The sequence below is a fragment of the Tenrec ecaudatus genome, chromosome 3 (assembly GCF_050624435.1).
Source record: "Tenrec ecaudatus isolate mTenEca1 chromosome 3, mTenEca1.hap1, whole genome shotgun sequence".
NCBI lineage: Eukaryota > Metazoa > Chordata > Mammalia > Afrosoricida > Tenrecidae > Tenrec > Tenrec ecaudatus.
In genome coordinates this window covers 170,918,196-170,943,442 of record NC_134532.1, presented here as the reverse complement: position 1 = coordinate 170,943,442, position 25,247 = coordinate 170,918,196, and the positions used below count along the sequence as shown (strand labels likewise).

Sequence of the window (25,247 nt, the reverse complement as noted above, 5' to 3'; positions counted from 1 at the left end):
GTATCCAGTGATACATGGTACTAGGGAAATCCCTGCACAAGATAATGTTAAAATGTCGCAGGGCAAGGATATTACTATGAGGGCTAAGGCTTGCCTGACCCAAATCACGATCTTTTCAACCACCTCGGATGCATGTGAAATATGCTGGACAATGAGTAAGGGGAAGAAAACGGAGGAGACTTGATGCGCTTGGATTATGGTGTTGGCGAAGAATATTGAAAGTAGCTTGGAGTACCAGAAGAACAAACCCACCTGTCTTGGAGGAAGAACAACCAGAATGCACCTTAGCGGCAAGGATGGCAAGACTTTGTCTCATATACTTCAAGCATCTTATCAGGAGAGACCAGTCCCTGGTGAAAGACAGCAGGCTCGAGCCAGTGAAGGGTCAGTGGCAAAGAGAAAGGCCCTCGGGAAGATGGGACTGGGCTCATGGCGGTAGTGACAGGCTCGAATATAACAGTATGAGAATGGCTCAGGTCCCAACAACATTTCATCCTATTGATCGATGTGAGCAGGTACCAACGCAACCGCATCTAACAACAACTGTTTTCTTTCTACAGTTTTGAATCCTGGTGTGCTGAGTGATCCCTTGTTAATCTTATGTTGTGTAAGTAGTAAAGAAAGCTTTGCCCGATACTCTAGAATCTCAGCTTTCATAAAAGTCTATTAAAAAGATAGAAAATTTTTTTAAAAGTAGCACACGGCCCTTAGGTTTTGGCACAGAAGAAATACTGCTTGCTCGGTCCTATAAATAGTTAGGATGATAAAGCTACCGCATTGTGTAAAAAGCCAAATTCTCATACTGGCTAACTGCTTTTCCCCCAAGATTCCTTTGCTCTACCACAAAGCATGAGCAGGCATAAAATACTTGCTGCCATCCACCCCAAATCTATAAGCATCATGTTATGGGCAAGTTAAAAAAAATCAGGTTCACCTAATCTGAGGACAAAATAAACACATTTCAAAGTCTTCCCCTCCCCCCCGTTTCAACTAGGATATCCCATCTGATTGTACAAGATTGAGTCACTACTGCCTTTTTTTTTTTTTACAGATTAAACATTCTCCTCAGCAGCCATTTGTACTTTCAACAAAAGAAATCAACTTCTTTGGGCATAACTTCTGAGCACCTGGTTTGCAGAAGGTTATGGAAGGGAATGTGAGCCCGAAATCCATGTGCGAAGACTCTACAGGGATGAAGCTCCATGGAATTCCCTTGGAGCACTGACAAGGGATGCGAACAGCCTTGCCCTCAGACAGAGTGTCTGGGAAAGTGCAGGAAACTAATGAAGGAAATATCACTGGACGCTGGTCACTAACTTGTACCAGAGGGATTCTGGAAAGCCAGTATTCCATGGTAGGAAAGCTACCACTTTGGTAAGTTCGAGATAAAGTGAAAGTACATTCTCCTGCGTTAAACATCATTCCCACAGATTCTCTCCTTAAAGCTGTGCTTCCTTAAAGTGAGCACATGGTTGATGCTGTCAGCGCTTCTCAACCTTCCCAATGCCGCGACCCTCAACCATAACATTATTGTCATTGCTACTCATCACTGTCATTTTGCTGCTGTTGTGAATCGGGTGTCCCCTGTGCAAGGGTCGTTCGACCCCCAAAGGGGTCGCGATCCACAGGCTGAGAACCGCTACATAGAAGCAGACAGTACTATTTGCTCCGTGTCCGCCCACTGCAGCATGCAACCCCTCATACCCCCGAGTAGTATATGCGCTGAGGTCGGCTTTACCCCACAAGTCTGGATTCAAAAGGTTTGCCATAAGCCCAAATTTCTGGCTTGACTACATTAATATTGTCATTGATTTTGCTTTGTCAGCTTTCAATATATAGAAAATAACCATGTTGCCCCTGTAGCTCATTTGAATTTAATACATAAAACAAAAGGGGGAATTGTGGGATACAGAAAGGCTTTTCCCCAGGTTTCCTCCCCCAAATATATGTCAGACCTAAGATACTGCTTGCAATACATGGTAGATGATTGTAGACTATTGACTGTCCCACTCCCTGTGGGACTATTGACGCGGCTCACTCCCTGCTGATAAGAATAGTAGATTGCTTTCCACATGGAGAGCCCAGAGGATAAGTCTAGCCAGCTCAAGGACAATCAAGGTGAAGCTGCCATCCTGAATCTAGGATCCGCTCATCTTGTCACATGTGTACCCATAATCCCTCCTCTTCCTGTGGCATGTACATCCCTAGATCGCCCCCTCCCACTGCTGTATGGCCTGTGGTACTATCCATTCCTATGACGTACGTCATTCCCTGTAATCAGGGGACTTGCACACCCCTAAGTAGATATAAGCCTTGGTCAGAAATATATTCTCTCTCCTCTTTTCTCCCACCTCCACATAGACCACCAGGAGGGGCTGAGATGAGCATGCTACCATAAAATGTATCTGACTCCTTTAGTTTACTCTCTCTCCTATCTCTCTTATTCTCTATGATGTTACTATAGTCTTTATATATTATCTCATACAATTGTGCCTACAGACCCGTGATATCGTCAGGGGCTGGTTTCTCTGACAGGAAAGTGCATTGCTATGCTGCAGACATAGGTTAAAATTGAACATCTTATCATTGGTTTTCCTTTTTGACCCATTTTTAATTTATTCTAGTTTTTACTACTTTGTGGTTTCTTTTGATAGAGGTTTCTCTAGTTTATTATGTTATCGTTGTTGGAGGGACGTTTGTATGACCTTACATACTTTGGACATGTTGTCAGGAGAGACCAGTGCCTGAAGAAGGACATCATTCTTAGTAGAGAGGCAGCAGAAAAGAGGAATGGCCTCTCCAAGATGAACTGACCCAGTGGCGGCAACAATGGGCTGACGCAGAGGACCGACTGTGAGGATGGTGCAGGCCCAGGCAGTGTTTTGTCCTGTTGTGCAGAGGGTTGCTATGGGTCAGAACCAATGATGACACCCAACAACAACAGCTTACCTCTGATAACCCCTAGTAAATTTTGTTCCCTAAAAAAAACCCATACCAGGATGGATGAGATAGTTGAAGTTTATTGTGGCAACCTGGCCGATAAACACATGTGCAGTTCATTGAAAGGCAGAGAGATAAATGGCTCCGTGAGCCTCGCCTTTCTAGTTCTTGGGTCTCTTGCTTTCTGATGGTTGGCCCAGGGGGCAGCTGCCTTAGCCAGTTCCCTGCTTCAGCTGACAAGGCTCCCTTCCTGCAAGATATCCCTGAGGAGAAGTCACATGGGCCTACCTGGATGCTGGAGCAGCTGCCTGGAGACCCCTGCCATTGCTGAGATGCTTACACGCTCACTGATTCAGCTTTCCTCCTGCAGTTGGCATCATTAGGTGTACTTTGTGAGATGGAGGAGAACTTTGTGGATTGGTGTCAGACATATGGACTTGTGGGCTTGGACAACACTGGGTTGGGAGGTTTTCTTGATGTGCACTTAACCTTTATATAAAACTCTCCCTTATACATATGCGTTTCTGTGGATTTGTTTGTCTAATGTACCCAGACTAACACAATGGGTCTCTAGATTAATAGTTTCTTAAGGTTTTGGGGAAAGGGTACCAAATAATAATGAGTACAAAAATGAAGAAAAGGTTCTAAAATTGCACAACTGTTAAATATATTTAACACACTGAATTGTATGGTAAATGAATTCTATGTCAATGAAATGGTTAAAATAATGAAGTAGAAAGAAAGCAAGCTTTTCTGGTCTCTACAGAGGCTGCTCCGTGTGTGTGTGTGTGTGTGTGTGTGTGTGTGTGTGTGTGTGTGTGTGTGTGTTTCAGTGATAGATTTACTTATCACAATATTCAACTGTAGCTTGGACTGAGGGCTGGGGTGGGGGAAGGGGTGGAGAGACATACACTAATAGAAAAAAATGTCTCTAAAGTTTTTAAATGTCTTGACTTTTCCACAACCGCATTTTGTAACTGTCAACCTCTACACTTAAAAATATCCTCCTGTCACACGAATGAAAGCACAAACATGATTTTACACGTGGAACCATATTTAAAAGCAAGAACATGCAATATCCTGAGCAATCATAAATAGAGAAACTCATAAAGAATGAAACGCTGGATAAATGAAGACCTTGAGCGAACAGTAAAGCAACATCTTACAGCACAGCGTCAGTTCCAAAACCAGTGCTGAAACACAGGAGCGTTACGAAAACGCCATCTACCTAGACGCAGCTGAAACACACCATTCTTGTTGTCCCTGTTTTTGAAATTACACACTTTCAGAAGAACTTCCAATTAAATTCTCCTAGACTTCAAATTCACCCTTGAATCCAAACACTATTCTAGCCACTGTACAAACCATATCAAACTTTTATAAATTAAAAAAAAAACAACCTTTATGAGTCAATATTTGTTTTTATCTAAACAAGCACATGCAATCACATATGAGCATAGAGCTGTCATTAATGAAATGGGAACAGATTCTACCACATTTTTCTTAAGTAGGCTTATAAGCTGGCAAAAAAGGTCTATACTAAGCAAAGAAATATTTTATTTCTATTGAAAGGAAGTTCCTTCCGTTTCCATCTTGTCCAGGTTTCATTTTCCATAACCAAATCCAAGGAAGGTTGGCAGTGGACATCCTAAAGCACTCAGACATGGCAGAGTGCTTCATTTTACAGCTACAAGGTCAACTTGGAACAACCTGGAGATTCCCGCAGGAGTCAGAACAAGGGACAGCTTGGAAAGATAAAAAGTATATAATCTGTCTCCGGTGAACCTTCTAGAAGAGAGATTTCTATACACCTCTAGACCTCCTTTACATCCTCTAACCCCCCACACCCACACACTAAAGAAAGTTGGAAGCTTGTATGTTTTTAATGTTATTTAAGTTTACATATAAGATTGATTGGCTTCTCACAAACAGACACTCCTGCTCATCCATACCAATGGAAAGCAGCATTTCACAAATTATACTTAAATTGAATTTGACACAAAATAGCACACACCAATGCCTCCATTGGTTACATGAGTTATTTCTCAGTCCTTACTGGACATGAAAACAAGGAGATTATAGGATATTTAAATATTTCTCCAAAACGTGCTTACCTTACTAGGATATTTGGTTATTCTTTGGTAACCCCAATCAATTCAAATTAAAAAATGAAATCTCAGCATCAAAATAAGTAACTACTCCTAGAAACCATAATTTGCAAGCCTCTAACATTATGTAACAGCTTAAGCAAAGGTTTTGTGTCGTGTTTCTTAAGTTTGAAAATGACCATCTTTCAAAGAAGATTTGTAAACAAAAATGCTTTGAGTAGGATGTACTGCATTCTATTTTGCTTTAAGAACACTTCGCCCTGTGGATACTTTGCTATTTTTAAAAAGGTCTTGCTCTTGGGGAATATGAATTCTGACAAGTATTCACTGTCACAAGTGGGAAGAAAAATTATACTGGAATGAAAGCGCTGTTTCAGAAGGCTGACTAGCAATGACCAGACCTCAAAAGGAATCCCAAGCAACTCCACTGAAGATAGTTAGAGCTTCTTTCTAAAAGAGCCTTTATTTTTAAACCGGTGTTTCCTGTCAAGAGATGCCCATGTCTTTCATCTCGTTAAACACTCACCTGTGATTTTCTGCAGCAATGGTGACAGCTGGACTTCCTCACAGAAAGCCTGGGCCAATGCTTCCTTCACCTTCCCTTCTGCCTCAGCTAGGGCTTTGTCCACCATGAATTCCCCAGCCACAGAATAAATGTATATCAGAAGGATCAGTAGCTCATCGGGACTGTAGTCATCTCTGGTCCTCTGGCTAGAAGGCTTAATCATGGGCAGCAGCTGGTTTAACACAACGGCCATCACTGACTCGCCAATGCTCTGAAATGAAAAGAAATCATATGAAAATATGCCCATCTTGTACAATGATGTAATTTGTATACCAAATTAGTCCAAATATACCTTACAAATAAATGTGTGGTGTTTACTGTTTGTTGCTTGTCCTCATGAGAATTATGTAAGAAATTTGGTAGTAAAGCTTCTGTCTTTTCAAAGATTTCATTCATAAAATGGCTAGCCAAATTGTAGGCCCTTTTATGTGATTTTATATATTATTTAAACAAAATGACTAATATTTAGAGTAAAAATGAGTACTTCAGGCACAGGATATTTTAAATAAAAATAATATACTTGTAAAGCAATATGGTTTTTTAAATGCCAGTATCTATATATTGGAAGGAATGTTAACACTCCGCCTAAGAAATGACCATGGATTATGCATCATATTCTTTTAAATATTCGCTATATTGAACAGTACGGAATCAAACACACACACACACAAACTTGATCTAAATGAACTGAAAAAAAAATCTAATGATGGATTATTATAATATCCATAAGAGGGCCCGATAAAATGATTATGAATAAATAAAAGATAAATCTAAAAAATCATTGTCTTATAAATGTAGTAAATAAGTGATAGAATTGGGAAATATTACTTAAGGTTAAGGATATCTTTGGGTTTGTCTGAAAGTAATTTGCCTTACAAATTTACTTTTTTTTAATTGACTTTAGCTCTCCCACAAAACTGTTGAAGGTGCCCTCGTGGTGTAGTGGGTTCCAAGTCGTGCTGCTAGCTGGAAGTTCAATGGTTCCGGCCTGCCAACTACTCTGCAGAAGCTTTTTGCTCCTGTGAAGAACAACAGTCTCAGAAGCCCACAGGGGCAATTCTACTCTTTCCTTGGTAAGAATGAGAATTAACTAGATGGCAGTGAGAGAGTGAACAAATTCTTGAGTGATATGAAGTATAAAATCCCAAAATTTCTTGCATGTGATAAGTGTTACATTAATCAAGTAAAAGCATGACTTTGAAGGAACTACACACATTTCTAGAATAAATTCTGGAATTTTTGGTGGCTGAATAAAATTTCATTTTAAATAATAACATTTAATTTTACCTATAAAAATTCTAGAATATAAAATACAACTATTTGAATTAAAATGAGAGTTAAATGTACCACATCTTCCAACTCTCAGAGCAGTCACTGTAAAGTGTTTCTGGAGCACTTATTACATGCTGGAGGAGCGAGTCCTGGGAGTGCAGTGGTTATCCACTGGGCAGCTAGCCTCAAGAGCAGAAGTTCTCAATCACCAGCTGCTCGCTGGGAGAAAGACATGGCTTTTTACTCTCAGAAACAGTTACAGTTTCTGAAACTTGGGGGAAATTCTGCCCTTTCCTATATGGCAGTGGTTCTCAACCCCTGTGGGGGTTGAATGACCCTTTCACGGGGTCGCCCAATTCATAACAGTAGCAAAATTACAGTTATGAAGTAGTAACAAAAATAAATTTATGGTTGGGGGGGTGGCATTAGGAAGGCTGAGAACCGCTGCTATGGGGTCACTGTGAGTCAGCATCAACTGCATGGCAGCGAGTGACTACATGCTAGGTGGAAATGCAACAGTGAACAACCACCTTTCTTCATAGAACTTGTATTTCAGTTGGGAGAAAAAGACAAAGAACTAAATAAGTGAAATAAATAATATGCTAGATAGTGGCAAGTGCTATGGAGAAAAACAAAACAGGCAAGAGATATGAAACTGGAAGGTGTGTGTGTGCGCACGCACGCATGTGTGTGTATGAATGTACACTGTTTTAAGGAAGGAAAAGTCATGCTAAGAAGGAAACATATTAGGATAAAGAACGACCTATAGGAACTCTTTCTCCCTTTCCAAATGAAATTCACAGCAAGCAGCTGAGCACGATTCTGTATTGGAACAAATACCTAATATAAGATCTATTCAAGTCCATCCCACACCTGGAAAAATTTTATATTATTCTGAAGGTTAAGGTTTGCAATTATATTCTTTGGTATATGGGAGGGAGACAGCTGTTACCATTTACTTCCATAAAAACATTAGATGATCATGATGTTGTATGCAAAATAAAATGCTAAGACTTTGGAATGGACACGGAAAATGGGAAAGAACAGAACTGAGCTTTCCCTGTTACTCGGGGACAAGGCATGCTTCCCAAGTATAAACACACACACTCTTCAAAGCTGGTGATGGGGAGGCCCCTAGGACAGCCCTACAGCTCCAGGAGCCCTTTACGGGAAATGCTCGAGCATTTGTTCACATCTCAAGCTTCAGATGCAGCACAAAAGAAAGGAGCTCTCGCGCGGTTGGCCTGTGTAAGAGCAGCCTCCGCGGCTACAGTCTCCGTTTTCATGTTTTACTCCAGCGCCAACTCCTTGGACGACGGTAAGCAGTTTCCTTTACTCCTTAAATCTTCTTTATAAAAAGCAAGTATCGTATATACCCGAGTATAAGTCGACCCGAATATCAGCTGAGGCACCTACCTGTACCATGAAAACTGCATAAAAATGTGCTGAAAAACTCGGCTTATACACAAGTATATATGGCATCTATTCTATTTTATAGAGCCTTTATGGCTCTGGCATGAAAGAGAAATCATTTTTAAAGCAGTTGTGAAGAGTAAAATGGTAAAATCACCATGATAGTTATTTATAAAGATTCAGTAACCAGCATTTGGCCATCGGAGTTCTATTTTGAAGCCACAGGTCTGGGATATACAGAGGGAGAGCAAACCCCTCAGGAGTGACTTCTACCAGGTAAAGAAGGCCACAGCAGAGATGGTGGGTTTGGGTCCGGCTCTGGTGAAGGCCGCAGAAAGCGCCGTGGACTGCCAGAGAAGCAAACATGCTTGCTCTGGAACGAGTGCAGCCAGATTGCTCCTTCGAAGCGAGGATAATAAGATTTCCTCTCGCCTGCTTTGGACGCGTTGTTGGTAGCGATCGGTCTCTGGAAGAAGACTTTATGCTTGGCAGAGGACAGGGAAAGCTCAAAACAGGAATATCCTCATGGAATTGGGCTGACCCGCCGACTGCAGCTATAGGCTGGACGCTAGCAACAAGTGTGAGGAATGTGCGGGAGTGGGAAGCAGGAGCGGGATGTCGTCCATGGGATTGCTAGCAGTCAGCTCTGACTCGAAGGCAATCTGGCAATACTGGTCAGGCAATGTCTACACACAAATGTCTAAAGTTGCCTTCTAACGCTGCCTCATATATCAAGTAACAGTTGAATGCAAAACCAAGAATCATGAGCAGTCTTAAAAAGGCACCAGATGAAGGTAGAAATAGAGTCCATTTTTCAAAACCCAAGTCCAATCCTGACCGTTCCATTAACTGGCTCCTTCACCCCTCATGATTTCTTCATCTGTCAAATGACATGACCTGGCTGCAAGATGAGTCGGCTCATTTGTCCAAAGGTCCCCCCATTTGCATTTCTTCTTCCTTTCCATACCTGACCACTGGCAGGGGAGAGCAGTAAATAAGAATCTCTCTGTTGGCTACACAAGAAAAGATAAATGTTTGAAAAAGGAAAGCTTTGTCATAGACGCACATAGAGGCAGAATCATGACAGACACATGGGCAACACGAACTGGCATGTTGTTGTTAGCTGCTGTGTAGTCAGCTCTGACTCACTGGGAATTTATGTATAACAGAATCATGCAGTGCGAGGTCCCGAGCCATTTCCATAACCTCTGAAGCCACGGTTGCAGTCACTTTCCCAACCCATCACATGAAGGGTCTCTCCAAAACACCTGACCCGTATCCCACAGAAATGTCCAGGCTCTAGAAAAACGAGAGAACTGCCACCCACCAGATAAGACTAAGTAGACGTGAGGATGAAACAACGTGGCTCCCTGGGAGGAACCTAGAACAGACAGCTGGTGAAAGGCCAACAATGTCTGCAGTTGATAAAAATGAACAGAAAGGTTGGCTTTTTCATGCTGACAAATGTACCAGGGAAACACAGACTTTCGGCTATAGGGTAAGGAGCACTCAGGACCTCTCTGCACTGTGATAAAATAAAACATTTGTGGAAGAGAGAGAGGGAGGAAAGAGGAGAAGCAGAAAAGCCATTAAGCGGCCAACGTGGGTGGCATTTTAATCTCCTTTCTGTCCAACTAAAAGTTCCAGGGTTCAATGTGAGGAAGAACTCCTGGGGTCAGAGCCATCAGCCAACGTAAAGGACTGACCCAGGAAGCAGTGAACTTAGCATCAGTGGCAAAGGCTAGCAGGGCGGTCATTTATCAAGGATGAAGTCATTAAGAGGGCTTTCCACACTCGAGAATCTTCACTAGGACTCCAACCATGCTGCCTTGGGTTGGAAGGTGAGCGAGACTTCCCTAATACTAATCATGAAACCGTGGCTCCGGCTGCCTATTCGTCCGCTCTCTGACCTCTGCTCTTAGAAGGGCATGTTAGCAAGAAGGAAGGGAAAGAAAGTGACCTCCCACAATGAAGCCTTTCCAAGGGCGAACTGGAAAACCCGAGATTAAGAAGATGTAGAGTCACATGGCTGGGTTTGAATCCTCACTCTACTGCCTACTATATAAGTGACCATGAGTGAGCTATTTAACTCATCCTAGACTCAGTTTCCACATCCATAAAATGGGAACGAGACCATAAATACCTGGATAGTAGGCTGTTCCAAACCAGAGTCCTACTTGCACATTATGAGGTCAATGATTCAAATGACTTGGAAGTTTAGAAGAGCTGAGAGAGTCTGCTGAAACTTAAATATAAAGCCAGTCTGTCCTTTACTAGGACGAGTTTAGGAGAGAGGAGCCAGGTGGCACAATGGTTAAGCAGTGGACTACCAACCAAAAGGTTGGTTGGTTGAACCTCCCCAGTAGCTCTGAGGGAGAAAAGACCCGGTGATCTGTTTCTTCCATCAAGCTTAGCACCTGGGAAACCCTCTAGCAAATGGATCCCTATGAGTCAGATTTGACTCAGCAGCACACAGCAACAATCAGGAGAAACACTTTACCTCATATTTGGGGCATGCTATAATAGTTCTAACAAGAGAGCAAACAAAATTAATTCTCATAGCATAATACCCAATAAATATTCATTATTATTACTCAAAAAAACCTCTGCCATTGAGTCAGCTCCAACTCATAGTGACCCCATAGGACAGGATAGAACTGCCCCTGTGGGTTTCTGAGACTGTAACTGTTTGTGGGAGTAGAAAGCTACATCTTTCTCCCTTGAGGCAGCCATGAGCTTTGAACTGTTGACCGTGTGGTTAGCAGCCCAACCAGACCAATAAGACCAACATGCCATGATAAATAAGGTGACCAGATTTTAATAATGGTAAAGTGGGACACCATTGACAAAACTCATATCCCGGTGAAATAGCCACATGGCAGCTGAAAACCGTATATCCTAGGTTGCCGTGCACTCTGTCCAAAAATCGGGACTTTTAAAAAATGCCACGGGATGTGCGAAAAATTGTCTAAAATCAGGACTTTCCCGCCAAAAGCGGGATGTCTGGTCACCTTATGATAAATGAATAACAGATTGAAGATGTCCAAGAATTTCCTTTTACTTGGATCTCCAATCAACGCTCCTGGAAGCTACAATCACGAAACTAAACAATGTGTATTGCATGGAGCAAATCTATTACCAAAAAGACCTCATCAAAATACTAAAAGCCAAGGATCAAGGCGCCCCCTGACCAAGCCAGGGTATTTCAATCACCTCGGGCCCAGGTGAAAGCGGGGTAACACATAAGGAAGCCCGGAGGAGAAGTGAGGCTTTTGAATCACGGTGTTGGCAAAGCAGACTGACCACACCATGGAATGCCAGAAAAGCAAACAAAGCTGTTTGGGAAAAAGTTCAGCCAGAATACTCCTGAGAAGCGAGGATTTTGGAAAGTTCGTCTCAGCTACCTTGGACGTGCTGTCAGGAGGAACCAGTCCCTGAGAAGGACATCATGCTTGCTAAAGCAGAGAGGCAGTGAAGAAGAAGAGCCTTCGCAAGATGCGTTGACGCGGTGGCTGCACCCATGGCTAGACATAACAGCAACTGTGGGGTGGCCCAGGCCCGGGCAGTGCTTCCTTCTGTTGTCGCTGGGAGTTGGAATTGTTGACAGCATCCACGGGCTCCTTTCTCCCCTGGCCGACCTGAGGATCGTGGCTTGTCGGGGAATGGGGCCCCTTCTAGGACCAGGAAGTTTCTCGTCTCAAAGGAGGCCGAGGCGGCCTGCAAATACCGGGTTTAAAACCACATCTTGAAACTGAACTGTAACAGTTAGTAAGAGGTCAAAGGCAATACAAACATTATTAAAGAGTGCCATTAAAAAAAAAAAGCACACACACACACACAGCAAACCACCTCTGAAGCAAAAAAAAAAAAGCTTCTTTATAAAGTGCCCAGGATTAAGTTTCTCATTCGTTTTGATATAAAAGGACCTCCTAGTGGGAGAAAGACTGGAACTGCGTCTAGAGTGGCAAAACCCTTTGTTTATTGTGCAGCTGAGACTCCTGTTATTTTTGAATGAGTCCCCAGGAACTTGTACAAAAGCCCCTCTGTGAATCACATGTTGCCTTTAGCAAAGTTGACTTTGGGGGTGAATGGAAATGCCTCTGCAAGGCCAGGCTCCATCTCCGCACAGGCTGCCTGCGTCGGCCCGGGGAGCACAGGGGCCGTGCTCCCTGTGGCAGCCTCCATATGCAGGTGGGCTCAACTCCTGCTACCACGCAGGGAAACCAACCGCCACGCCACTCTGAACTGCTGCTAAGCTCCCTCTGCAGCTCCTCCAAGTCTCCGTCCAGCCAAGGTGTGTGCGGAGTGGCCGGGGCAGTGATGAAGGCCCTCGTGCAAGCAAAAGCACATGCCAAGGGCTTTCAATTCCCATAAACCAAGTCACTTTGTTTCTCTAAGGAACAGCCCTGCTTGCGCTGTGCAGGCAAGTGTGCAGACTGTACTTGGTGTGGGGAAGGGTGGCTCCTTGAGCTACTCCGGCATGCAATGGGTCTGAGCTGAATGCAATGGGTCTGAGCTGACTGGGCCCACGCTGGCCATCGGGCACCATGCTGTGCTCTGGGCACACACAGACAAGAGCTAGGTGGCACCCTCATGGGGCTGGCAGGTGAGTGACGGCTAGACTCAAACTCACCGCCACTGAGTCCATTCTGCCGCATCGCGACCTAAAACAGCAGATGCTCCTGGAAGCAGCAGCCACAGAATGGAATGATATAGACTGCATGAAGCAAATTAACTGCAAGAAGCCTGTGCTCAAGTGCGAAAGGCAAAGGTGTCACTTCCAAGATAATGGTGCACCTGACAGAGTACTTTCAATCCTCTCAGGCTCAGGGGAAAGAGCAGGATAAAACTGCCCCTGTGTGCTTCCAAGACTTTAATTCTTTACGGCCTCCTTTGTTCCTACAGAGCGTGGCTGGGAGCCCAACTTGTCACCACGAGGCCGCAGTCAGCTGGTGCTGTCAAAGAGGTGTGCCAGCCCGGGCAAGAAACTGCCAAATCCTGCAAGTGGGGGCACCTCAACTGCACCTTAAACAATCAGCCTACAGCCTAGAGAAAGAGCAAAGTCTTCAGAAGGGAGCCACGGGACCAGACCTACCCTTCATCCTTCAACAGATGCCTCCTGCTCACTGTCGAAGAGTGGTGACCAGCAGGGCAGTGGTCCTCCTGTGAGGATGCTACCTCACATGCCGTAAGGGACTTTGCATAGGTGCTTCAGGTTGTTGCTATTGCTGTTATGTGACCCTATGCGCCACAGGAAGAAACATCACCAGGTCCTGCACCAGCCTTACAATGGTTCTTATGTTTCACCCCATTGTGGCAGCCATGGGGCCAGTCCATCTCTTCAGGAGTCTTCCTCTTTGTCACCGGCCCTTCCACATTACCTTCTCCAGAGACTGGTCTCTCCTGACAGTCCAAAGTATGTGAAATGAAATCACACCATCCTTGCTTCCTCAGGAGCTTTCTGGCTGTACTTCTTACAAGACACGTTTGTTTGTTCTTTTGGGTTTCCATGACGGTATGTTCAACATTCTTTTACCAGCACCACAATTCAAATGCACTTATTAAGGCTACAGATTGTAATATGGGGAGATCATCTAGGATCATCTGGGCCCGGGGAATGCATTCTTAAAAGCAAAGAACCTTTTGGAGAGAGATGCAATGTTGCTGGCTGTGAAGTTGAAGTAGTCACAAGCCAAAGAATTAAAAAAAACAAAAAATTGCCATCAGGTCGATTCCCACTCCTAGTGACTTTATTATAGGATAGGGTAGGGAGGGTAGAACTGCCCCCACCCTGCTCCCCGTGAGTTTCCAAGACTAGCCCTTTACCAGAATAGGAAGTCCCATCTGTCTTCTGCATACAGAGAAGTTGGTGGCTTCAAACTGCTGGTCTTGTGCCACGGAGGCTCCAGGAATGCAAGAGGCTCCCAAAGCAGGTAGAGGCAAGGAGCTGGAGTTGCCCAGAGCCTCCAGAAAAGAATGCAATCTGGTCACCGAACACCTTGAGTTAATGGGGTAATACCCATGCTAGGCTTCTGCCTTCCGAACTCTAAGACAGCACTTGCTTTGCTTTAAGCCACGACAGTGGTGCAAACCCCTAGAGCAGCAAGGGGAACCTGATATCCGTGGTTTGTGTGAGGTTCGGCCGGAGAAGCTGTCCATAAAGACACACAGTCCAGGCAGAAATCCTGGCACAGGATGGTAGTGGTTTCTTATTTTGTTTAAAAAGACCCCTTTAAAAAGTATTAAACGGGACAACGACAAGATAAGGAGAAAATCCAACCATTCAGAAAGAGACTGACAGCACAAGGTCATCATGGTGTCCCAGTGCTGTTATTCACTGTCCACTCAGTCTTGGGCTCATGGAGAGCTCACGCACAACAGGGTCGGACTGCTGTGATGTGTGGGATGCTCCTGGTTGGAATTTCTGCAGTAAGTTGACAGGCATTTATTCCTGGTCTCTCTTACTCTGGAAATACCATGCTTGCCTAATGACTACACAAACACGCAAGAGCAAGCATAAATAAGTACCTCGATGAACCACCTGCTCCACGAGAGCGCCCGTGAGAGCCTTCAGGGACGTGACAGAGCGGAAAAGCATAATTGCGTGCTCGTGAGTCCACTGAGACTCCCAGCAGCCCTGTAGGACGGAGTAGCCTGCCCCACGGGGGTTCTAGGCATTGCTCTTTCGGGAAAGAGATCAGCAGGGCCTTTCTCCCGTGGGGTCCAACTGCGAACTCTGGTCAGCTAAATGCGTCATCGTTATGCCACCACGGCTCTTCGAAAGGCGTAGAGATGGGTGACGTTGAACATTTGCTACTTAACAATTTTCCCTAGAACCCGAGAGACCAGTCCCTGAGAAAGGACGTCATACTTGGTAGAACAGGAACACTGAAAAAGAGGAATTACCTCAACAAGATGGACGGGCAGTGTGGCTGCAACAATGGCTCAAAGACGAGAAAACTGAGGGCGGCGCAGGGCCAGGCAGAGTGTCTTTCTCTTGTGCACAGGGTCTCGATCAGTCAGAACCGACTCGATGGCAACTAACAACATCAGCCGGTCCCAAAGCCGGTATCCATCAGGTCTAGAACAATCACAGAGGACCGCGAAATCAAAATAGGACACTAGTAATGCGATGGTGTATTTAGTCTTTATCACAGCATGGACAGTGGGTTCGATTGCTGCTATCTTAACACAGGTAAAGGCAGGGGCTCCACACTGTCCTAACAGTGGTCGTATTTGTTTTTACCATCTGCTAGGTGTGTCCTGTCAGTTTGGGTTGTGGGGCGAGGAGCAGTTTCACTTAAGAATGCCCTTAACACAGGCATTAAAAATATTCCTCTTATGAAATCTCACTCCTTAAATAAACAGCACTTTATTAATATTCTCCATGACAAATTGGGAAGTATACCCTAAACACTTCTGCTCTGTTCAAAAGTACCAAAATACAAAACTAAGCTCACTGACATTTGAGTTGATTCTGACTCATAGCAACCCTACAGGTCAACGTAGAACTGCCCCTTTGGATTTCCGAGGCTGTAAATCTTTACAGGAACAGAAAGGCTCATCTCCTCCCATAGGGTGATGGGTTTGAAATATCAATCTTAAGATGAGCAGCCCAATGCATAACTCAGTACACTCCCCGGGCACCTGTGGGACCAAAGCAAAGAACCTGCACAACGTTTGAACTGTCACCTGAGTTCACTGCAAGATAATTGTTACTTGAAAGACTGACAGAGGAACTGTGCTTGATTATTGAAACTTGGGTATTTGGCAAACATTTTCTAGAAAATTAAGAGAGTGGCCAGCTCCCTTGAGAAAAACAACAGGCATATTTATTGCCAATGATAAAATTCTGGCTTAAAAGCAAACTCAGATGTTAGCTAATGTATGTGTGCCCCTGCCAGATTCTCCGTACTTACAGGCTTTCCTGATGAGATCAGTGGGGACATTAACAAATGGAGTTTTTTTTTTACTTGCATAATGAAGTGTGTCAACATTTATGAGCTCAGAACCAATATTTTCCAAAACAACAATGCAGAGAAAATGAGGCAACAGTGAAGGATCCTATCAAAATACGAGACAGACCAATGAACTTCAACATAGCAGGGTATGAAAAGCTCACGTACAAGACTTTAGACTCCACACTGTAACTTACCTTCGGAACACTACTGTTTGTACAGCTTAGCTGTAGTATCAAGAAAGACTATTCAGAAATATCTGGAAAGGGATCCAAATTGCCCTTCAGTTCCCACACTATGGCTATGGCGGTTGGATTTTCTTCATGCCATTCCACCAAAAGGATATATAATAAGTGAGGAAGCATGGATGAAAATATAGCTGTGTTCTATTCAGTAAGACATTAAAAAATTTTTATTAAAATATGAACCAATGCCATTTTCACATGTTTTTTAAATTGTAGAAATAGTTATTTCAGATAGAAACGCATTATTTATGTTAGCATGTAATGTAGTTGTTTTATTCATTTCAAAGATATCAGTAAATGTTTTAAATTTTTCTCACTTTAAATTTCTGTTGGTGTAGTACTTATGTGTTGGACTACTAAATACAAGGTTAGCAGTTCAAAACCACCAGCTGCTCTGCAGGATAAAGACAGGGCTTTCCACTCCTATAAAGAGTCTCAAAAATTCACAGAGGGGTTCTACCCTGTCCTATAGAGCCAGTATGAGCTGGCACTGAGTTGATGGCAGTAAGGTTTGTGGTTTTCTTTTAGTAAGGTGATAAATATCAATATTTACCAATTGACGGGTGCTACGTCATAAAAAGTAAAGGTGGTTCTGTTCTCATCCTTTTCCCATTCCTAGGACTCAGATACATATAAAATGGTACTCGCCAGCTTCCATCATGCTCACAGAGAAGAGAGAGCAACAAGCACAAAGGAAGGTGAGTTCCCTTTGTCACCTTCCCACCTGGAACTGCCGGGGTTAGCTTGCAAACAACAGATAGCCTATAAAGGGAACCATTAACACCATGGCAAAGCCCAGGAAAGCAGCCAATGAGAGGAGAGAGAAGTAAGAACAAGAACAGAGAGGGCTAAAAGCACTTCCAGTGACTTGTGGCACCTTAGAGGCTCTAGTAAGGTGCATCCCTGGCCCTGGAATCGCAGCCCAATAAAACTTCAGGTAGACCTCGGACGGTGTAAGATACGACAAAATAGTATTAATTTATAAATTATCAAGGGTTCATGGGGGATGGAAAAGGGGGAGCAAGGAGGGAGGGGGGGAAATGAGGAGCTGATACCAAGGACTCAAGTAGAAAGCAAAATTTTATAATTGTTTGATTAGGGGTTCATACAACTCTTTTTTTGGATTTTAAATATATATGTGTGTGTGTGTGTGTGTATAGTTAAATATTAGTTAAATATTAAAAAGGACAGAAAAAAGAAGCAAGCGCGTCTCTTTCCCAATTAAGCATTCTGGAATGCATTGGGCCCATAAACATGCTCTCCTTTTTACTCTTATCTCCATCCACACATGCATCAATTGTGTAAAGCACATCTGTACATTCACTACCCTCATCATTCTCAAAACATTTGCTCTCCACTTAAGCCCTTGGCATCAACTCCTCATTTCCCCCTCCCTCCCCTCTCTCCCCTCCGTCATGAACCCTTGATAATTTACAAATTATTATTTTGTCATATTTTTCCCTGTCTGACATCTCCCTTCACCCACTTTTCGGTTGTCCGTTCCCCAGGGAGGAGGTCGCATGTTGATCCTTGTAATCAGTTCCCCCTTTCCAACCCACCCTCCTTCTATCCTCCCAGTATTGCCACTCACACCACTGGTACTGAAGGGATCATCTGCCCTGGATTCCCTGTGTTTCCAGTTCCTATCTGTACCAGTATACAACCTCTGATCAAGCCAGATTTACAATGTATAATTGGGATCATGATAGTGGGGGGAGAGGAAACATCTAGGAAATAGAGGAAAGTTGTATTTTTCATTGTTGCTACATCACACCCTGACTGGCTCCTCTCCTCCCCAAGACCCTTCTGTAAGGGGATGCCCAGTGGCCTACAAATGGGCTTTGGGTTTCCACTCTGCACTCCCCACCTCATTCGCTATGATAAGACTTTTTGTTCTGATGATGCCTGATACATGATCCCTTTGACACCTTGTGATCGCACAGGCTGGTGTACTTCTTCCATGTGGGCTTTGCTGCTTCTGAGCTAGATGGCCACTTGTTTACCTTCAAGCCTTTAAGACCCCAGACACTATACCTTTCGATAGCCAGACACCATCAGCTTTCTTCGCCACATTTGCTTATGCACCCATTTGTCTTCAGGGATCATATCATGGAGGTGTGCACCCAATGATATGATTTTTTTTTTGTTCTTTGATGCCTGATAACGGATCCCTTAGGCACCTCATGTTCACACAGGCTGGTATTTTCTTCGATGTGGGCTTTGTTGCTTCTGAGCTAGATGGCCGCTTGTTTACCCTCAAGTTTTTAAGACCCCAAACACCATATCTTTTGATAGCCGGGCACCATCAGCTTTCTTCACCACATTTGCTTATTCACCCGCTTTGTCTTCAGTGGTTGTGTCGGGAAGGTGAGCATCATAGAATGCCAATTTAATAGAAGAAAGTATTCTTGCATTGAGGGAGTACTTGAGTGCAGGCTCAATGTTCTTCTGCTACCTTATTCCTAAACCTATAAATATATGCACATACATCTATTTCTCCGTCCTCATATATAAATATATTTGCATATGTACATGCCTTCATCTAGACCTCTATAAATGCCTTTTGCCTCCCAGCTGAAAGCAAATGTTTTGAGAATGATAAGGGAAACAAATGTACAAAAGTGCTTGACACAATGGATGTATGGATGGATTGTGATAAGAGTTGTATGAGCCTCCAATAAAATGATTTTAAGAAAAACTTCAGGTGGAAGGGTATATGGATTCAGTTACCAATGTTACAGCCAACTTTCCCTTCCAGGGTATAGCTATGCCACGTTTGAAGTTGTAAGACTCAGCCAGGTAAGGCATTGAGCAGCCTGTACTCCAGGCCAATGGCTTCCACATAATTGTCGCTGCCAACACACTGCTTTGAACACTGTACATGGAGCTACACTTTCACCTCACAATCATCTTCTGAGGTCATGTGGTGAAGTAAAATTGCTTGGTATGGCTGTTCTATGCACAGCCTTTGTAATTCTCACCAAATGATTGGGTGGAACCACGCAAATGGGCGAGTGATGACTAAGTTTTGCCATTCTACTGGGTGCGCCGTTTCAGAAGAAGGAATGGAGAGCCAGACCAGAGAGCTCACAGAGCCACAGCAGGAGTAAAGTCTGGTGCCTCCAGCAGGAAGCTACTTTATAGAATGGGTTCCCCTTATCAATGCCCAGAGAGCTTTTCAACACTTGCCCAACCAAGCAGGGCAGAGTCCAAGGCTCCATGTGGCTGAGATGCAAGAGGACCAGTGAGAGACTGGGCACGGCCGAGAAGAGGCATTGCCGACAAAAGAACTGCGCCAGTCCTTAATATTTTGCAACCAGTCAGCATCCCTAATAAACCTCATTATCATCAGTATTGTCTGGGAGTTCCATGTGGCCAATGCAACAGATTCTCAAACCAGCCGAGAAGAAGAGCGTCGTGGGAAGGATGGCTCGCGTCAGAATAGGGTAAAGACTAGTGAATGGTGGAAGCACGGCTGACCTCTGCCTGGTGGGCATCATCCTTGAGCTGGGGTTGAGGTGGATTCTATAGCCGGAGGAGGTCAGAGGTGACGCCCACACCATCTCCTCGTTTCCTCGGGGTCTAATTATTTTTATTTCCATTCTACAAGTGAGGAAAATGAATTACAATGAGGTTTGAGGAATTTGTCTAATTGCGATAGCTAACTCCCACTCACTTCCACATCTCTGTCTTCCAAGGCAGGCTATTTATTGAACCTGGTTCTGACCTCTCTGTCTGTCTCCTTGAACCAGATGTTTCAGACACCCACACCCTTGCTTCACAAGACTGTCCTTAGGCGGAAGTTTGCCTCTGCTCTCCAGGCTCTGCTTCTCAGACCCATTCTGGCTTCAGCAGTATGTGACCAGGCAGAGACAGCCATGGGAGCCTAAACCAGGCCCAAACCACTTCATCAATAAGCAAGGGAAGGAAGGAAGGAGGCGACTGTCCGAGTTTATAGTGTCTTCACCAAACGTCAGTTTTTCCCAGGTCAGAGGATGGGTATGTAGGCAAAAGGATCAGGAATATAGAAAGAGAACAAAAGAAAATATGGAGAATCTGAATGAAAGAAATACTGCTTTCTTTAAATTATCCACACACAAAAAAATTATTGACATATTTGAAGAGTTACTACTATATGCCATAATTGTTGTCTGTTCTGGAAATTAAACATGTAAAAAAATAAAATTTCCATTCTCAAGGAGATTGAGAACACACAAGTAAATATACACATTTGTCATGTCATGTAGTGATAAGGACTTTATGGACAAATAAAGCAAGGAAAGGGGATTGTGGCAGGTGGGATTCTAAGATGACTTTCAATGGCCCAGCCCTTATATAACTTGTATTTGAAAAGGATATCGTTCAGACTGCAGTAAAGAGAACACGCTGTGTTGGGCAAGGGGAGGCGGAAGGGGACAATTAGAAAGCAATTTCAATCATCCATGAGAGAAACAGCAATACCAGGACAGGAACAATAGATGTGCTGTGATTTGGCTAAAGTTGGACAAATGTGGGAGCTAAGGTCAGCATGATTTATTGATGGAGTGGATACAGGCTTTGAGAGAAAGACAGGAGTCTGGAATTATCCCAAGGTCTGGGACCTGTGCAAACACAAGGGTAGCAGTTTTGAACAAGAGGAGATAGTGCAGAGCAGACAACAGAGAGGGCTGAATTCATGTAAGCAGTAAGGGTGGGACCAAACCAAACTCACTGCCATCAAGTAGATTCAACTCATAGCCACCCTGTGGGACTGAGTGGAATTGCCCCGGTGGGGTGCCAAGACTAAGTGTTTACAGGAGCACAAAGCCTCATCTTTCTCCCTCAGAGCAGCTGGTGGTTTTACACTGCTGACCTTGTGGTTAGCAGCCAAATTTCTAAGCAGTATGGCACCATGGCTCCTCTAAGGATGAGACAGTTATAAGTAATTGAGGAGGAGATATGTCTAAGCCTAAGACAGAAAAGGGGACTAGAATGAATGGTAGGATTCTGAGGTGAGTGTAATAATGGCATTTGTGATCAGCAAGAACATTAGAGGAATGTACCAACACATTTACTAGAGAAAATCTGCAGGAAAGCTAAGACCAAAGCATAAAGTGTTTCCCCAAATGACACACTAGAACGGGCCCTTGGTACTAGCTAGAGTTTTGTGTCTGTAAAGCAGTGAGAACTGGTGAAGTCCTCAGTGGAAATAAGTTAAGAATCTATGAACTTTCTCTCCTATTGAGCACTCTATTAGAGGAAAGTGTGTTCTAGCCACGCAATGAATTGATGCATTTGGATTATGGTGCTGGCAAAGAATCTTGAAAGTACCTTGAATTGACCAAAGAACAAACACATCTGTCTTGGAAGAAATGCAACCAAAATGCTCTGAGAAGCAAAGAGGGTGGGACTTCATCTCAAGTATTTCATACATGTTATTGGAAGAGACCATTCCCTGGAGAAGGGCATCGTGCTTGGTAAAGTAGAGGGGCAGTGAAAAAGAGGAAGACCTTCAAGGAGAGGGATGGACACCAGCTGCAACAATGGGCTTAACAATTACGAGGAAGCCACAGTCCAGGTAGCATCCAATTCTGTAATATGGAGGATCGCTATGAATCAGAACCAGCTCCACGGCCCCTAAAGCCACCATTCACACCATGGATTCCTAGACGACAAAGAGAATGGGATCTAATTTCACAAAACAGGACAGATTAACTTCACAACATAGAAAGATGGCAGATGAGAAAAGACATTATATGATTCCATTCTTATAAAATACAAAAACCAGGGAAGAAGGATCCATGGTTCCAGAAGTCCCTACCCCATGGGGGAGGGGAATGACTGAGAGGCAACAAAAGGCAGGCTTCTGGGGTAATGTCCTGTTTATTGATCTGGGAGCTGATTACACAGGTGTGCTAAGTCAGTAAAACTTCACAGAGCTGTGTACTTGAGGCATGCGTAATCCCCTCTGTTATATTTTACTTCAATAAAATGTTTTCAGAATCCCATTATAAAACCAGGCCCCATTTCCCACATCCTGGGAAGAACAGAGCCCTATACTTAGAGTTCTTAGTACAGATTAGCAGTTATCCAAGCAACATAAGAAGCTTACAGTATTCATCAACTAACCTCAGTTGGCTACCCTTACCTTTTGCTAGGGAAAGAGAGAAAGATGGAGACAGCTTTCAATTGCTGTTCAGTTTAAAGCACACAAGTTTCAGGGGGAGGGGATAACAGCCTTTTTGGTAATAGGGGTTTCCCAGCCATCTCTTGGGAAATGGTCTTAAGCTGTTTCTCAAATTAAACTGCCATGTTGTAAGAGGCGGTTTTTTAGTAAACAGACCAGCTGGGCCCTAAGTTGTACAAAATAAGGGGCACACTACTACTCCAGAGAACAGAACGGAACGCCGCAGGGAGTGGGGAACTGTGCATCCCACACAGTTCCTTCCAGCCATTCGTCTGTACGGGCCAGCTTGCCATGATTTAAGCGCTCTCGCTGCCATGCTGTCATCATGGATTTTAAGGACTGAGCAGCCTCTACAACCCTGAGTCTCTAAAATGCACCTATCCATGACTTAGTTTCCTGCTGGTTCTGTCGGCCCAGGGTAGGCCTGCTTGTCTAGCAGCAAGGGGGCCAATAAAAAGGCCAAACCCAAGTCAACACCGCCGTTTCCGTTGCCTCCATCAAAAATGGCACATGCTTCTAGTTAGTATCCACTCGATGTGGTCAATGCTGCCTCTCCTACCCCAACGTTCCATAGCAGGCGTCTCATTTCAAAATGGGTTCTTTTCGTACTAGCTTGCTTGCTGCTTTTGGATTTACTAATCACCACTTTCATGACTCTTATGGAATGATTGAAATGATGTCATTTTGCTGACTAGCAAAGAAGCTACATTTTGGGCAAATTAGGGGATAAAAGATTTTTTTAAATCTATCTTAATGGAGAACTGTCAAGGTCACACTAGAATTTAACTTCCAGGATCACAGAACATAGCAAAGACTACTGAATGGGACGGGAGGTGTGTGTGTAGGAGGGTGGGGGGGAGAAAGGATGCAGTACAGGCACAGAGGTAAAAAGGTCAGTTTATAAGTGATCTGTGAAAACCAGGGCAGTTATCTTAAGTGTTATTTCAACACATTTCATATCACCTGATGGGAAGTCAGATGGAGGGCACTGAACTACCAAAAGCGTCAAATGATCTTATGAGAATGAGAAACAATATGGAATTTCTATTCCTTAACAAAGCTTCATTCTCACATTCATGACTTGCCCAAAGAAACCTCTAGGCTGAGAGGCTTAGACAAGGTCCCACAGGGCCACCCTGAGGGCATCCCAACCAGTATCTGACAGGTGGGCCAGACGAGACCACTAGAAGCCATTCTGGAACCCTGCTCTCTGCTCTAGAGAAGTCCAAGGAAACTCCAGAAAGGGCTCAAATGACGGAATGGTAAAGGCAACAAATTTGTCCTGAGTGATCCCATGTTCCTTTCTCTACCTTGCCATTTCTCTATCTCCATTAAGTAACTAGAACCCATTCATTGTTTCTTCGTAGAGTCAGCAAACTAACCATCCTTCCTCTACGAAATGGACCAATGGCTTAACTCTTCTAAGAGGAATCTGATTTTTAAAAGACGATAAGGGAGACAGAATCTAATAGGAAACAAAATGACTCTTCCGTGGTTACATGAAAGGGCTTCAACCTGGTTTGAATCAGTGCAGTCATGGCCAGTGGAGCAAAAACAGAACATGCCTGAATTTGTAAAATGCGAGTGAGTAGGAATTATACGAAGTGCTGGAATGGGAGGCTTGGGAGAAGTGTAGAGTCTTTTCAAGGGCCTGACGCAAAAGACCGGGTTACTGCCCAGGACCACAGAGAGAAACCTAGAATCAAAGCACATGGCGGCCTGCCATCTTTGAGCAGGGCACCATTGCAGTCCACCTAACTGTTCAAAAGATTTGGTTTCTGGAAAACAAATATGCTGTCCTTCTTTTCTAGAAGAGCTTAAGTTACTAGTTGAATGTCAGTCCATAATTTTTCCGGTTGCAATTATTTTTCCAGCACACCAATACCTTACAAATTCAGGTTTGTACCAGGATCCCTTAATTAGCCATGACTGAGCTGGACAGACCCTGTTTGAAGCCCTGAACCATGGTGGTGGTGGTGGTGGTTCTTCTTGTTATGTGCTGCTGAGTCAATTCCAATGCAAAGTAGCCCTACAGCTGGGCGGTAATCTGGCATAGAAACCCTTTCTGTTGTTGCTGGTACTTTGGGATTGCCATCAAGTTGGTTCCAGCTCACAGCTACCCTATGTAGAGCAGACAAAACGCTGCGCAGTGCTGTGCCATCCTCGCAAGCATGGCTATGTTTGAGCCCTTTGTTGCCGTCACTCTATCAATCCATCTCAATGAGGAGCTTCTCCTTTGCTTTGACATTATTCTTTTTTCTTTTACTTGGCAGTCTCGTCGGCAAGCAAAATGTATTTTTCCAGGTACTGATCTCTCCTGCTAGCATGTCCACAGTACATGAGACAAAGTCTTGCCAATCTTGCTTTTAAGTAATAATCTGGTTGTACTTCTTCCAGTCCAGGTTATTTTCAATATTCTTCACCAACACCCTAATTCAAATGAATCCATTCTTGTCCACTCCTCCCTATTTGGTGTCTACTTTTCACACGCATGCGAGGCGACTGAAAATACTATGGCTTGGGTCTACAGCCCCCAGCCCTCAAAGTGGTGCATTTGTTTTTCAGCAGTTTCAAGAGGTC

General features: G+C 43.9%; 1 protein-coding gene across 1 annotated transcript in view; it reads right to left on the bottom strand.

Moving 5' to 3' along the window:
* The window catches only part of SCFD2 (sec1 family domain containing 2), a 466,192-nt gene that overhangs the window by 299,550 nt on the left and 141,395 nt on the right, over positions 1 to 25,247 (bottom strand). Inside the window, exon 5 of the mRNA XM_075544345.1 lies at positions 5,575 to 5,824. Within this exon, the coding sequence (XP_075400460.1) occupies positions 5,575 to 5,824 (250 nt within the window). The remainder of the gene's footprint in view (positions 1 to 5,574; positions 5,825 to 25,247) is intronic.